We start from the raw sequence: 14,689 nt of genomic DNA on the forward strand, positions 1-14,689 counted from the left end.
GGAAGTGACCGTGCCTGGTCTGAGGAGTACTCTTCGGCAAAGAGAGAAGTCTGATCTGAAAAGCACTCTTCCTTTTTTTTTTTTTTTTTTTTAACAGGAGTTAGACAATAGTTGACAGCAAGCTTTGTGGACGAGCTACTTCCATCTAGAGCCACTACGTCATTTGTACTCGTGCCTCTGCACTATCCACAGCAACAGTACGTTGTTACTCACCAGAGACTCCTTCATTATCGCCATAGGATAAATTAAATATTCAGGGAGAGGAGCAAAAAAAAAATAAATCTCAAAGCAGCATAGTTCCATATTATGCAAGAAAAGCCACACACCAGTAAATTTTAAATTGAAGAAATGGTTATATTGTCCAGATACAGGAAGTATTTAATAAATATATGTTAAAAAGTTGTTTTAGAGCATTTTTAGTAAGTCTTGTAAGGTTTGTAAATAATGTCATAGAAACAGCTGGTTAAATACATCCATTTTCCACTATACTATTTACCTGTAGCAAACATGGTATCATAAAAGTGACTTCCATTGCTGTAGCAATTTTACATTTGTCAAAAACATTACAACATTTAAATCAACATACAAGAGTTTAAAAAAAAAAACCCGAACATAGAAGAACCAGAATTTCTAGTGCTGTGATTTAGGTTTCCTTGGTTTAGCTTTAGACATAATTGAAGGTCACCGTTTACAAAATGGTTTTACAAAATTCTGGGAGCGTGCAGTTAAAAAAACCAGGATGGCCAACGCACTTCCACAGGCGTGTTCATTGCCACAAATCTTCCGTGCGACCAAATTTGAAGACCAGTCCTCTGTTTAAAACAGAATAAAGGGACATGAGTACATCATGGAGCAAATCAAATGCCCAGTAGTTTCAATACATGATTTCAGGGAGCGAGCTGTAGTGTCTGTAGCCAGTTCCTGGTCCTGCAACAAAACCTATGCAGACAGATCCCCGAGATCTACTGCCTTTACTAGCAGTTTATTCACACATGTCTAATTATAAAACAGGCATTAAGAAAAAAAACCAAAGCAGATTACAGCAAGTTTCAGATAAGAAATGAACAAAGGAAGATAGCCTTACCCAAAAAAGATGAACGCATTCTGGAAAAACACAGCTATTCCTGGGTATACTATTGGTTTTTCTAACAAAAGAAAAAAAATCGCCATAAATTTTTTTGAAGTAATTTTCAAGCATAGCCCATCTCCAACATTTCAGAAGCACTAAACCGCACCATGTTATCAAAGATCACAGTATAGTCTGGGTCAGAAGGGCCCTTAAAGATCATCCAGTTCCAGCCCCCCTGCTGTGGGCGGTTTAATTTACGTACGGATATTTGCGCATTAGCACTGCAATGCAACTAACACACCCAGGTTTCCTTGAAAATTCCCTGTGAATTGAGTAAGGCCAAAGCTGATGAGAATGTAAATTAAACAAAACTACCGGTGTGGCCTGACTAGTCTGAAATTCACTTCAGCTCCAGGTACAAGTAATATTTTTACATTTACTTAAGCGACCTAACTTCCTTTTGAAAAACAAAGATAATACACTGCATTTTTCATGTCTTTCTCAAAACTGTTACCATGGTACGTGTTGAAGTCTTAATTTAAATTTATTTTTTTCCTTTTTGCTAATTTGGCGTACAGGCTTTGGGAGTAATTTGCACAAAATCAGTAATTTTTGTTCTGGGAATTAGTGTTCACCCAGGGAGTTATTCCCATGTAACTGCAGCAGTTTAATTATATCAGTACGGTTCCCAGTTGACCAAGACCGGTGTTTGTAGCAAGGCTAGTTGTGACTTAGTAGTAGGTAAAATCAGTCCACGTAATAGCAGATAGTATAGAATAGTGGTGCACATGCAATGAAAATGTTAAAACTGGGCCTGCCTAGAAATGATCTAAAAATAAGTTCTAAAATTCACTAGTAATTTAAAATACTTAGAACTTCCAAAAATGAATCAGGTCACATTCTACACTGTATCTTACCTTTAACAACATAGCCTCCAAAAAGGATCCACATGGAAGCAATCAGAGATCCAAAAGCCATCATAAACCCAATGAACAGCCAGATCCGAGCACCTTAAAAAAGACACATGGATGTTCTGTGCCTCTGCCCCAGTACGGATGCTTGTGACTTTCAGCATGCTTTTGTTTCAGAGCACCTTCCATGACACACAGAGCTACATGCAGACACGCAACGCGTGCGCTGGTACAGCTCCTACCCCTCTTCCAAGACTGAATGGCTTCACAGATCTATTGCTACACAACAGCGTAGAGCACCGTACCTGTTTGTCCCAGACAGCCTTCACTATAACTGTCACCCCGTACCTGTCCATTAGACACCGCGTTGATCCTGTACAAGCAAACCAGGATAAAACTGGGTAAACACAGGTAAAGCCAGAAGTAAATGTTTATAAAACAACAGGAAGAATATGAGACTTCTCAAAAACCTACCTAAAAAGGATGATGTTGTATTTTTTGGTATTTTTTTTTTAAAAAGGGACAAGACTAAAACTTAAAAAAGCATTTCTCCAGAGGCTAATAAGACTTGGACTTCTACAACACGCTTGATTTTTTAAAAAGGTTCCTTACTGTATCAGTAAGTGTAAGACAAATATTAGAGATACTCTGATAGTAGCTTGATTTGTTATTCTTGGTTACCTCTCCACTTAAAGACTATACGTTCTTTTATTAATTGCGCAAAATAAGTTCTAGGGGTATGCAGCTCTGATCAAGAAATTACACTTACATTAGGAATGCAATAGTGGCTATAACCCCACAAGCATGGTATGAATGGTTGAAGTCTTCCACTTTAGGGTACTTCACAGCTGCATCTATGATTATCCACCAACCTGTAAAAAACTATTAGAAAGGAAAAAAAAGAGCACAATAGCTTAAAATACGGGCTTTTAACAACGTATAAGACTGCTCTAGAAAAAAATATTTATAAAATCATTCTTACAGTCTCCAGCCCAGTGTCAACTGATAGCATACCTAACTTTGCTATCAACTTAGGAATGAGGTTAAATGCAAAGCCAGAGATTTACCTGCTCCAACAGTTATTACATGGGTTGGAGCTACAAAACTTAAGGAATACACAGATGCAAACACCCAGAACACATTTCATCCTTAACCCTGCTGCTACACACAAGGATAACGTATCCCTGTTCTTCCTTTTACCTTCAAACAGCTAATAATTTTTAGCTCATCGACAGCTGACAACATCTAAAAAAGCCCAAAAGCAATGTAAGAGAAGCCGTACGCACCAGCACTCCTGCAGCAACAGAAGCGATCGTGTTTCTTTTCTCTCCCCAGTCAACACACTCCGAGCACCTCAAGCTCTCAAGAAAACCTGACATTTTTTCTGGGCTCTGAAGAACTACAGAAGAAAAAGAGACGTTTATTTCGAAGGGGAAACTCATCACACATCAAGAGCTGGCACGCAACAACGCGCAGTTCGCAAAGCAGGTCAGAACTGCTCAACGCCACCTGAAAATCCCACAGCCAAGGCCCCTTCCCTAGGGAAGGGAGCAGCTGACAGCGTGGCCAGCAGCACCCACCACCAAATCGCTGGAGAAGCGGCAGCCTCAGAGCGGAGGCGGAGGCACCGCCGCCCAGCCCTCGGACGGGGCCCCACCGCCCTCCCGCACCCCAGGCCGGGGGTATCCAGCGGGGCCGCGACCACTCCGAAAGAGGAGAAGGCGGCGGCCAAGCGTCCCGCCGCGCCCGGGGCCGGCTCCCCACACCGCCTCCGCGCTTACCTCAGGGCGGCGAACAACCGGCGGCTCCCGGCGCGCGCACCGGCCCCCCCGCCCCGCCGCCAGCCGCGCACCGCGCATGCGCCGCCCCCCGGCGCAGTCACGAGACCGCGCGGCCGCCCGCGCAGGCGCGCCGGGTGCGCACCCCCTCCCCCCCGCTCCGTGCGGCTCGTGGTGCGCATGCGCCGCAGCGCTGGGGAGGGGGGCGGGCGGGGCGGGGGCTGAGGCGCTGCGCGTGCGCCCTGAGCCCGTTGCGTAACCGGGGGGTGGGGGGCGGGGGGGTGGTTACGTTTCTGGAAGTTTCTCGGCCGCTCTCAGTCGCTGCTGGGTGGCGGGAGCGGGCGGTGGTTCTGTCAGGGCTGCGTCTTGTTGTGGCTGTATCGCGGTTGCGGAGGGGTCTGGCCGCTCGCTATGGGGGTGACTCACGAAGCGGGGCTGTCTCCTCAGGCGTCGCCGCTGGAGCAGGACCCGTGCGGGGGGAGCCCGGCGGGCTGCGGCCGGTGAGCTGGCGGTTATTCGGGGTGCTGGGAGGGGGGCAGGTTCCGCTGGCCGCGCTGAGGGGACACATTATTCACGCTGGTTTTTTTTTTTATTACAGAAGCGCGCAGACGCCTCACGGCAACCAGCACCGGGGGTGCCCGGCGGCTCCCAGCGGTAAGTGCCCGCAAACCGCCTCTGACGGCCGGTGCCGGCCCGGTGGGTCGGCCGGGGGTGTGAGGGTGCGCTGGGGTGCCAGGTATTCCCGGGCTTGGAAACCTGTTGGGGGTGTTGGAGGCCACATTGTCTTGTTTTACCTGTGCCCTCTGCGTGACCTTGGCCCTTGTGGAGGTGAAGCGGTGAAACTTTCCCTTCAGTAAGGGGAATGCTTGTTGCAAACGTCTGTGGGACCTAGTTACAGATTTCAGTAAGGCATTAAGAATGATTTGGTAACTTAGGTTTACAGTGAACGCTAAATACACATTTTGTGACAGAGCAAGCTTCCTTAAACTGTAAAGTGGTGACGTAGCGCAGGGTTTAAGTCCTGATGATCAGATAATTACGCCCTAGATTACAGTAACCTTTGTAATTATAAAATGGCTGCCGCTAGGGGGACAGCCATTTTATTTATTAATATATAACCTTAACAAGTCTTAGATTCTGTACAGGTCACGTCCAGTGAATCCATTAGCTGTGTTTTTCAGTGGCTACGTAGAATGTTTTTAATAGCAGCTTGCTCTATGCGCTGCTGGGAGGTGTGCAGCGTTGTGCAGATAGTTTTGTAATGTGATACACTCGAGATTTGGAAGTGGCTGCTTTGTACCTCGAAGGTACTATTTTTTTCTTTTTCCTCCCTGTTGGGGGGAAAAAACTTACGTACAACTGCAGACGAAAACTGTCAAATTTATACTGGTCTGGAAGGCAAATGGTTACATTGCATTGTAGATGCAACAGGCTGCATTTAGAATAGATGGAAGATAAAATTCCTTGAAAATTCTGTCCGGAGGAGGAAAGATACTGTCTTATACGCCTTTTACAAAAGGTGTGTGCTCACCTAGCAAATGAAGGGTATCACAAACAAACCTCTCTTCAAAACTCTGCACAGAACTACCCATGGTTTAAAGTGAAGCGTTTTTTAAATCTCCTATAGAAGACTGGCTACAGGAGAGGAAATGAGGAAACTTAACTGTCACGCGCAAAAAATGCTGATAAACTGGATGACAATTGTTGGTGTGTTTAATTATCCTTGACCTTTTTGCCTGCGTGTCACAATGTATGTTGTTGCTGTATAAATGACTTGATGCATATAAATGATGAACTTCCTCCTCCCCACCCACAACAGGAACAGAGACCGGGTGTTGCAGAACAACAATAAAAACGGAACCAGCTTCTGAAAGTACTGGCGTGCAGAAAACGGTGGTTAGGAAAACTGATGACATGACAGGCTGCATGGATGACTTAACCCTCAGCTCACCAAAGAAAAGAGAGTCGTCTCTGAGATCCAAGAGGAGCTGTGACAGGTCATCGACAAGGTCATCTAGCAGATCCTCTTGCAGTTCACGGTCCAGTTCAAGTAGTTCCTCTTCAGCTTCCTCAAGGAGCTGGAGCCGGTCCAGATCCAGATCAAGGTCATGGGCTAGAAGAAGTGGTTCCCGAAGGTACAGAAGATACTCACGTTCATATTCCAGAAGCTGGTCGAGATCACGCGGCTCTATGAGGTACCGAGGAAGGCACCATGCCAGGCACTACAGGTGGTACCGCCGCTCTCCTCCAAGATATAGATCACGCAGTAGGTCGTGGTCCCGTGGAAGATCGTATTACAGAAGGTCCTATTCGAGAAGCAGATCACGATCAAGAGGCCGAAGATACTACGGGTTTGGGCGAACAATATATCTTGAAGCTTACAGGAGCTGGAGAAGCAGGTCAAGAACAAGATCTCGGAGTAGGTCACCTCTCCATTTGAGTGAAAAAGGTACTTTCTTGACTCTTGTGTGAGAACCTCAGAACATACAATTTAACCTGTCAGATTCTCATCTGTTTACTTGCTTTATAAAGCATAACTGGTAATGGTGATGTGGAACAAAATATCTGTGTGGTTATCTGTCTAAAAAAAATAGTTCAGAGCATATTCTTTGTGTTTCAACTGAAGCTGAATCTCCCAAGTTGTTAGGAAATTTCATCACAGCTGATGCTTATGTAGGTGTAGTGATAGTAAACCTGCAGTTTTTAGGCTTGTATGAGTAGGCACATACTGATTTAAACAGAAGATGCTTTTTTTTTTCCTCCCCTCTGCAGACAAGAGGGAACTCCTGGAAATTGCGAAAGCTAATGCTGCAAAAGCTCTGGGAACTGATAACATAGTCTTGCCAGCAAGCTTGAGGATTGTTTCTCCTACCAAAGAGATAAAAAATGAAAAACAAGATCATGAAGACCCTGGAGAGTCAGCTGAGGTAAGTATGAACAGGAGTATTCTCAATGAAAAGGTAAACACTTCTTAAAACTTGTCATCTGCATGGATGTGTTATAGCTTTTAACTGTTGGGTTTGTGGTTATGAATGCAAACCCTTGAACAAAACCTGCAGATTTACCAGAACGCTGAATCTGCTCTAGAAACCACTGTAGACTTTGCAATAAGCTGAAAATACTATCAACTCTTTTTAAGAAGTGGTTAATCCACTGAGTACGTGCAGGCTTTCCAGTCCTGACAGGTTGGAAAGGAGAGGTGAATGTAGTTTGTTTTTTTGAGTTGTTCTTCTAATAGGATATTGGCCATTAATTACACTAGTTCATGTGTTTCTGACCTAAAACAAGGAGTCTTCTTACCAGACTTAGTGTGGAGTTTTTCTTAAAGGTTAAATTTTTTTTTTCCCTTTTTAACTGTTAAAAGCTTTTCATGTGCAACAAACTGTTTCCCAGAAATTACATACCCAAGCACACAATGCATTTTACATACTTTATTTCTGTCTTATAGAAATCATGACTATGGTTCCAGACATGATGAAGAAAATCTGTTGGTAATTAAGGGACTTGTGGGCTGTAGCTGCTGTGAATTTTAAGGGAGGGAGAAACCTGAGCAGCTTAAACCTGAATTTTAGTTTGGCTGTGTTGTTACAGTGCGTTAATCTGATTCATGGTTAGTACAAAACTGCAATAACTTGTACCAGTTGCATACTGCTATTTCAAATGGAAGTAAATTTAACTAAGGGTTTTAGACAAATGGTACAGGCATCCCTTTCATAATATATGCAATATATTCCAGATGTTGAGAGAGTACAGAAGAAGAGGCCTGCATCACTTGCAGATAAGTTTGTTGTTGTTATCCCAGGCTCTGCAGGATGGATATGCAGAACTTAATGCAGCTTGCTCTGCCACGACTGTGCTGTATGGCACTCCATGCTTTGAATCATTTAAATCCTTTTTAAAACTGTAACTGGGGCATGGGTGTCAGGTCACATGTGAATTGGTCGATGCCATTAGTAAAAATACTGAATGCTTTTTGAATTGAGTTCAACATCGATCGGATTGCGTATTTAGTAGCTTACCAGCTACTTTTGATGTAAATTTCTGAAACAACTCTACTAGAAAGATCATACTCTCTAGTAACTGCCTTAACTTGCATGGAATGATCTATCCTCCCACTTAAGCTGTGCATGCTCTTCTCTAGCAACCCCGAAGACTAGCAGAAGACATGACCAAGAGTGGAATGGAGAGAGCAACCATACCGAGAAGCATTTCTTTCAGTCCTAATGTAAGTGTGATTTTCCCAAGATGGAAGTTCAGTGCTTCATCCTTCCTGTGTTAGCCTTTTCCCAGCATTGGTTGCCAAAATAAAGATCTTAAATGATTTTGTAATGACTTTCCTGGAGGGGTTAGATAGAGCACTGTAAACACACTGCTGTAGTGTGTTTAAAATGTTGACCTTTCAGCACCTAATAATGTTGAACATCTGCACTGTGCTACAGACTCATGCAGAACTAGTTTACACCAGAACTTAAGTTACACGTTTTAGTAACGCAGACTAAGGAAAAAGCAACTTCCCCAAATCTTGTGTCTATTAGTTGATACTCAGTAGGCATCAAGTCTCCCATGAACTGGAAAGAAAACATGTTTTACCAGTACAGATAAACCTCTTGAAGTTGACAGATTTTAGTACACTCCTCCTTGTTCTGGGATTTTTAAAGGAAATTTCTTTTTCCAGAATACAATGGCAAAGCCAGTACTACAGAAACCAGTGAGCCATGTTAAAGAACCAGCCATTTCTCCAGGCAGAGAAGATGACAGAAAGGGAAGTCCCTATGGGCAGTGGGTTCCTGTCAAGAAGGAAGAGAAGAAAACATTTCTAAACTTCTCACCTAAAAGTGCACTGTTCCGGGCACGCTAGCCTGTCTTTCTCACTGTCTTTGACTGCAGCATTATGCACACTTCAGTAGTGATACAAAATTTTCTTATCAGGTTAAAAACTTGTTCATACCGAGTATTTATTTTGAGATCTTAATTCTGGAATCTTAGGTTTCTCTTTCAGATATAGAGCACAATGATCCAGAAGCCACAGGTGGGAATCTTGTGTATATTTGTAAATATTTTGTATTGCTTTAAAGGACTAGAACTTACAGGTGGGTAACTTTTTCTAAACAATAGTTTCGGTAGCTGTTATTTTGAACTCTTGATTTACATTGTGTAACTGTTTACTCTAAGTGAATAAAGTTTAGTTTTTGCACTGGCTTCTCAACGTGTCGAGTGTTGGATCTGTGCTCAGTACGGACTGTCCCCAGTGTGCTTGTGTCCAGGCGTAGCTTTCACTTACCACGTGGTTACCACCAAGTGCAACAGAAGGTAATTTTTATGTCTTTCTGAAAGTGGGCCCTTACACTGGAACGGTTCCTGCCCAGGCTGGCTGTGTAAGGCAGGAAGCCAGTTGTGACATGGGCAGAGGCTTCATGTGACATCAGCACACAAGTTACGATGCTGGTAGCTTCAGAGCACCCGAATTTAGTGGCCCAGCGTACTGGGCTCTGTGCCTTGCCTGTGACCTCTGGTCTATGGAGAAAAACATGCAGGCATGTAAAGGGGCTGCTGCATGCGTTTGGAGCAATCGCTTAAAGGATTTTTTTCCTAGAAATAGCTATTAAAATGGAATTTCACTGCTCCAGTCTGGAAACTTAAAATTATGAAATTGCTAAGATGAGGCTGGCAAATGCATGTAAGAATTAAAGGAGTTCTGCAGCAAGTTGGTTGCTTGAGAGTCCCTTGCCCTCTTGGTAAGGAAGGATGGGCCGTTCTGCTGCCGGTAACGGGGTGGCTGTGCTGTGCACACACTGCTCCGTGCTGACCTCCCACCTCGGGCACAGCCAGCTGCTGCTTCACAAAGGCCACGTGCTGCTTCTCACTAAAAAAAGTGTTCCTGGGGACTTTGAGCTACTGCAGAATGAAGACAAGGTTTATTCTAAACAGAGAACTTTATTGAGAACATGAAATTGCAGATGAAAAGGTGGTTAGAGCAAGTAAAAGCTGTATACAGCTGAAGTTGTTATGCAAACTACTTGTGTTACATTAAATATACTTACTAGTTTTAAAAATGGCTTAATAAGGACTACAAAGTGGGTTTTTTGATACTGCATCCCCCAAGCAATGTTAAGTTGTATGTGCTCTGCCTGAGGCATGGGTTCACACGGCTGTTCCTCTCTCCAAGTTCTGTTTAATCTCGGCCGTGTACTTCCCATAGAACCTCTCTGCCTTCTTGTTGAACTTGGCGTTCCTCTCGTTAATGTAGTCGATGTCTGCATCGTCATTGTAGGGACGTCGTCGACTGTATTTTTCACGCTTTTCGATTCTGTAAGACAAAGGGCAGTGTTTGAAGAGCTGGGGGTGAATCCTGTGGATTTGATTACACAAAGCTGCTGTGTCACACATCTTGGAATTTACTTACTGTTTTTCAAGATCTGCCACCATTCTATCGATGCCTTCCTTAGACGGCACATGAGTTCCGTGGAGGAGACTGTCAGATGTGGGATAAAGTGCTTCACCACTGGACAAGAGAGAGGGGCGGCACTTTACACAGCTGTATTGATCACTTTGAGAGCTCACTGCTTCTGTCTGATTTTTAACGTAACCCTTCAAGGCACTTAACTCATACTGAACTGTGGGAATCCAAGGTTCAGGTGAGAACATGCTGATACTAAACTCAACCTCTTTTTGTTATTTTGACACTAGCACGTGTCTACAAAAGATCCAGAAACCCACTGAAATGCTAAATCCATCTGAATGCAAACTTTGTGAGTTCTCATCCGAGTCAGTCTGTTCTTAAATCATGCCAGGCTGCTTAAAACCCCCCCAAACCCGCTCAGAGAAACGAGTAATCTACTCATGCATTTAAGTATAATCTAATTGACAAAGTATTTCTTCCCACTGATGACACCACTACTGCTCACAACTGCTGAAGCAGGGGTTGCTGAGTAGATGTACCAGGCCATGCGTTTTATGATTATCTTAAAGACTTAATGTTACAGTATATGTGAGAATATACACGTGCTGAAACGATTAGTTAAGTCTTCAGTGTTTGCTAATTAACTTAGAAATACCACAGATTGCACCGGATGACTGAAATAAATTACTTACTACTGCTCTTTGAGCTTCTCGTACTGCTCCAGGTCAGGTTTGATCTGCCGGGTTAACCTCTGGTACTGGCGCAGCTGAGCAGCTGCGTAATCTTGGGAAGAAAATAAATTGGTGTCAAGGTGAAGGTTTTTATTTCATAGTTCGGTTTGCAGCTAAAGACTAACAAAGGTTGTCACTATGAACACAGACCATTCCATAGGTAAGCCATTACCTGAAAATCCTAGATCTGGATTCTTCCTTTTCTTCTTCCTTTCCCACCTCTCGGCATCCTCAGCGCTGATCTCGAGCAGTTTCACTCGCTCATAGTCTTCTCCTCTCGCTGCACATTCCTAACCCAGCACAAAAAACGGTTCAGTTTTAACGATAACGGCCAAGCATCAAACTTAACCTACCTAGATCGGTCCAGTCAACCTCCAGCATAGGACAGTCATTTAGATAATCACAAGTCTAAGAAATGGATTTTTTGGGGGGATAACACCCATATAAGCTCCCAAGCCTGTCCAGCCACTGTGAGGGGGGCTCGGTGTCAGTGCAGGGAGCTGTAACAGTCTGGTTACCTTCTTCTTCTCCTCCACCTTCAGCTCCCACTCCAGCCGGGCTCTTTTGGCTTCCCAGTTTGCTGGCAATTTCAGTCTTTTATCTTCTTCCACCACTTCCTGGTGATTCCGCTTGCGGGCCTCGTTCTGGGAATGAACGGTTCGTTATCCCTGGCACCCCCGGCACGGACAGGGAACCCCCCTGGCAACCCCCGCACGGACAGGGACCCCCTGGCACCCCCGGTACGGACACGGGACCCCCTGGCAACCCCCGCACGGACAGGGGAGCCCCGGGGGGCCGGTCCCAGAGGGGGCCAGGCCAGGCAAAACGCTGCATTTGGCGAAGGGGTGAAGCAACCAGGGCCCGTTCATGCCGGACGGGGCCGGGGCCGGGCAGGGTGCGCTTATGCGCCGGGAGCAGCAAACCGGCGCCACAACCTCCCCCCGGGAGCGCCGCCCGGGCCGGGCCACCCCAGCCGCCCCTTCGGCTCTGCCTCCCCGGGACCTGCGGCACCGCAGGCAGGAACCGGCTCCACTCCCGGTCCTGATCCCGGCCCCGCTCCCGCACCCGCATCATGTGGAGCTCGCGGAACTTGCGCAGCCGCTCCTCCCGCTTCTGCTCTGCCGCCGCTGCCGCCGCCGCCGCCGCTGTTGTGGGCCTCGCCTCGTCCTCCGAGCCCGAGGAGCCCTGAAACAACCCACACTCAGCCACCGGTCCCCGGACAGGAGTCAGGCCGCCCCCCCCCTCCCCCCCTCCCTCCCTCCCCCTCCCTCGCCGCCGTCTCACCTCGCCCTCGGGCGCGGGGGCCTCCAACCCGCCCAGCGCCGCCGCCGCCGCCATCACGGGCGAGAGACGCTTCCGCTTGGGGCCGCACTCGCCTCCTGCCGGGGAGCGGCCGCCGCGCTTGGGCGCCACCTTGCGGGCGGGAGGAGCCGCTGCCCCTTGCCGCCGCCTTCCCCGCACCGCCTGGGGCACGCACAGCGCCTGGGGCACGCACAGCGCCTGGGGCTGCCACGGGCCGCGGGCCTCCCGCAGGGCCGGCAGCGTGCCGAAGGGCTCGCCTCCCATCGAGCCGGGCCGCTCAGCGCTTCGCCGGGCTTTGTGCCCCCTGGGAGCCGCAGAGGCCCGGGGCTGCGCTCCCGCCGGGGCGATGGCCGCCCTCGTCAACGGGTCTGGGCCGGAAGGGAACCCGGCGCGCCGTCACTAAGGGCCGCGCTGAGGCGGCCGGGCCCGGCCTTCCGCACCGGGCTTTGCGGGCCGCATTCCTCTCTGCCAAGGATTAGAAGATGAAAAACACTGACTCTCCTGGTTTTTAACCTATGGAGGCAGATTTAAAGCCTTGTCGCTGCATCTTGGAGCCCTTTGGAAAGCAGTCTTTACATTACCCCGGTATTCCGGATGCCAATGGCCGGGCCGGCAGCCTCCTGCGGGCTGGAAGTGCCTCCATGCTTTAATAAACACTGTTAATCAACCTTTTTTTCTCCTTCTGAGGAATCGATGGGGTGATGCGCACTCTACAGGCAAAGCAAGAAAGCAGCTGAACCAGCTGAGCTCTGCTGTGCCGGGGCTCACCTGGAAGCACCAGCGGGATCCAGGGTAGGGCCTGGAGTAGGGTGGGAATCCAGCCACAGCATCCCTGCCTGCGCCGCCCGGGCCTGGAGTAGGGTGGGAATCCAGCCACGGCATCCCTGCCTGCGCCGCCCGGGCCTGGAGTAGGGTGGGAATCCAGCCACGGCATCCCTGCCTGCGCCGCCCGGGCCTGGAGTAGGGTGGGAATCCAGCCACGGCATCCCTGCCTGCGCCGCCCGGGCCTGGAGTAGGGTGGGAATCCAGCCACGGCATCCCTGCCTGCGCTGCCTGCCCGCTCGGCCCTGCCAGCGCCACTCGGGGTACCTGCAACAGGTTTGCTCAGGGAGAAAGCTGCAGTTCTTACAGAAAAGGGAAAGTTTTGCTTCAACCACTGAGCAAAGAAAGTAAAAATTTCCACCATATTGCTGCCGTGGCCTGGATCTTCCAGACTTACAAAGCCAAATGTAGATTTATTGTAAGGGTTTATCAACAACACTGACACGCACGTACAAATGCATCCATGCGTATGCATTTCTAATGTCTTTATACAGTAACGGTAGAAGGGTTCAGAAATTTTGTTTTCCTCTGAAGGAATGATCCAAACCCTGTAAGGTTACTAACTGCCAGCCGACAATAAGTTTATTAAATCGATCTTGTCAGCTGCGGCTCGTGACTTTCCAGCAGAGGGAAACGCAGCACAAGCGATGAGGGGTTGTGGCAATGGCAGGCAGCCCTGGCAAACGGGAACTATCTCTGTTCTCTTTTAACTCCACTTTCTTCTGCTGCCAAACTCTGATGCATGCTGAGTGATTAAAAATATCAAATACAGTGTTACCCAGCAAGGAGTCAAGTCAGAGGGAAAAAAATCCAGAAACCCAACCTAGTGAAGCCAGTGCTGTCAAACAGAGCAGACTGGGGCAAAGAATGGGAGGCAGAAGGCTTTTACATAGCTCTGTTGACAGTATCTTAAGAAAAAGGAGAGGATTGTCCTGACATGGTTTGGGTTTTGGGTATCTCCCCTCACCTGCCTCCTCCACAAACTCGCTGCTTGGCTGGGAGTTGTCGGATTTCCATGCACATGGAGTGGGCTGCCACCACACTGGGGACAGGGACCATGGGTGCTGGGAGAGGGGGGGTTCTGAAAAACGCAGTGGTTGGTGGTGTTGTGCAGTGCGCTGTCAAAATCTGAGTTTCGTGCCTGGGCTGCTGCTTTATCAATATCTCTGCTCCATGTGGAGCTACTGGCCCCTCTGCCACGAGGTTGTCCCTTAGGTCCTGTCCTCACTGGCTCTGAGCCCTTTGCAGTAAGGGGTGTCCCACCGTCTGCGTAGGTGGCCCCATGGAAATGTTTGTTAGCAAAGGTGATCAGTGCGTGACAGGAGCAAAGGAAAGCTGAGAAACATCTTGCTGCCACTGCAGCAGCAATCCTAAAGTCTTGGTGCTTGTAAAGAAGAGTAGCAGGATGCAGCCCTGCTCGTGTGCCCTAAGATAGTGCTTTGCTTCAGGGGCTGTCTCCATGTCCCTCATGTGGGAGCTGGTCACCACACTTGGGATCAGAGAAGTTCCGGGAGCAGACAGGGATGCCAGCCTGGCTCTCAGATGCCTGAAACGCTGCATCAGCTGCGCCCCTCTGCAGCTCCTGCCTGCGGTCCTTCGACCAGCTTTTTATTTTCTGGAGCCTCCAGACAATCTCCTGTGACACTTGAGTGCTTGAGCGCTCAGTCACTCCTGGT

At 47.8% G+C, this 14,689-nt stretch overlaps 3 protein-coding genes across 3 annotated transcripts; 1 reads left to right on the top strand and 2 right to left on the bottom strand.

The window, feature by feature from the left end:
* Positions 1-333: 333 nt before the first annotated feature.
* On the bottom strand, positions 334-3,891 carry TMEM50A (transmembrane protein 50A). The gene is made up of 7 exons (XM_055705321.1): positions 3,762-3,891; positions 3,267-3,379; positions 2,750-2,862; positions 2,286-2,353; positions 1,987-2,079; positions 1,085-1,145; positions 334-812 (listed from the first exon to the last, which is right to left on the bottom strand). Exons 2-7 carry the CDS (start codon positions 3,357-3,359, stop codon positions 767-769), a joined length of 474 nt encoding a protein of 157 aa, XP_055561296.1. The 5' UTR covers positions 3,360-3,379; positions 3,762-3,891; the 3' UTR covers positions 334-766.
* A 169-nt stretch (positions 3,892-4,060) lies between these two features.
* RSRP1 (arginine and serine rich protein 1) lies at positions 4,061-8,957 on the top strand. The gene is made up of 6 exons (XM_005433056.4): positions 4,061-4,258; positions 4,357-4,412; positions 5,578-6,207; positions 6,531-6,685; positions 7,900-7,983; positions 8,434-8,957. Exons 1-6 carry the CDS (start codon positions 4,170-4,172, stop codon positions 8,614-8,616), a joined length of 1,197 nt encoding a protein of 398 aa, XP_005433113.1. The 5' UTR covers positions 4,061-4,169; the 3' UTR covers positions 8,617-8,957.
* A 715-nt stretch (positions 8,958-9,672) lies between these two features.
* On the bottom strand, positions 9,673-12,787 carry SYF2 (SYF2 pre-mRNA splicing factor). Its single transcript, XM_055705384.1, has 7 exons — positions 12,174-12,787; positions 11,955-12,074; positions 11,408-11,533; positions 11,062-11,179; positions 10,851-10,941; positions 10,162-10,260; positions 9,673-10,065 (listed from the first exon to the last, which is right to left on the bottom strand). Exons 1-7 carry the CDS (start codon positions 12,453-12,455, stop codon positions 9,900-9,902), a joined length of 1,002 nt encoding a protein of 333 aa, XP_055561359.1. The 5' UTR covers positions 12,456-12,787; the 3' UTR covers positions 9,673-9,899.
* Between the last annotated feature and the right edge of the window lie 1,902 nt (positions 12,788-14,689).

The sequence above is a fragment of the Falco cherrug genome, chromosome 3 (assembly GCF_023634085.1).
Source record: "Falco cherrug isolate bFalChe1 chromosome 3, bFalChe1.pri, whole genome shotgun sequence".
NCBI classification, from domain to species: domain Eukaryota; kingdom Metazoa; phylum Chordata; class Aves; order Falconiformes; family Falconidae; genus Falco; species Falco cherrug.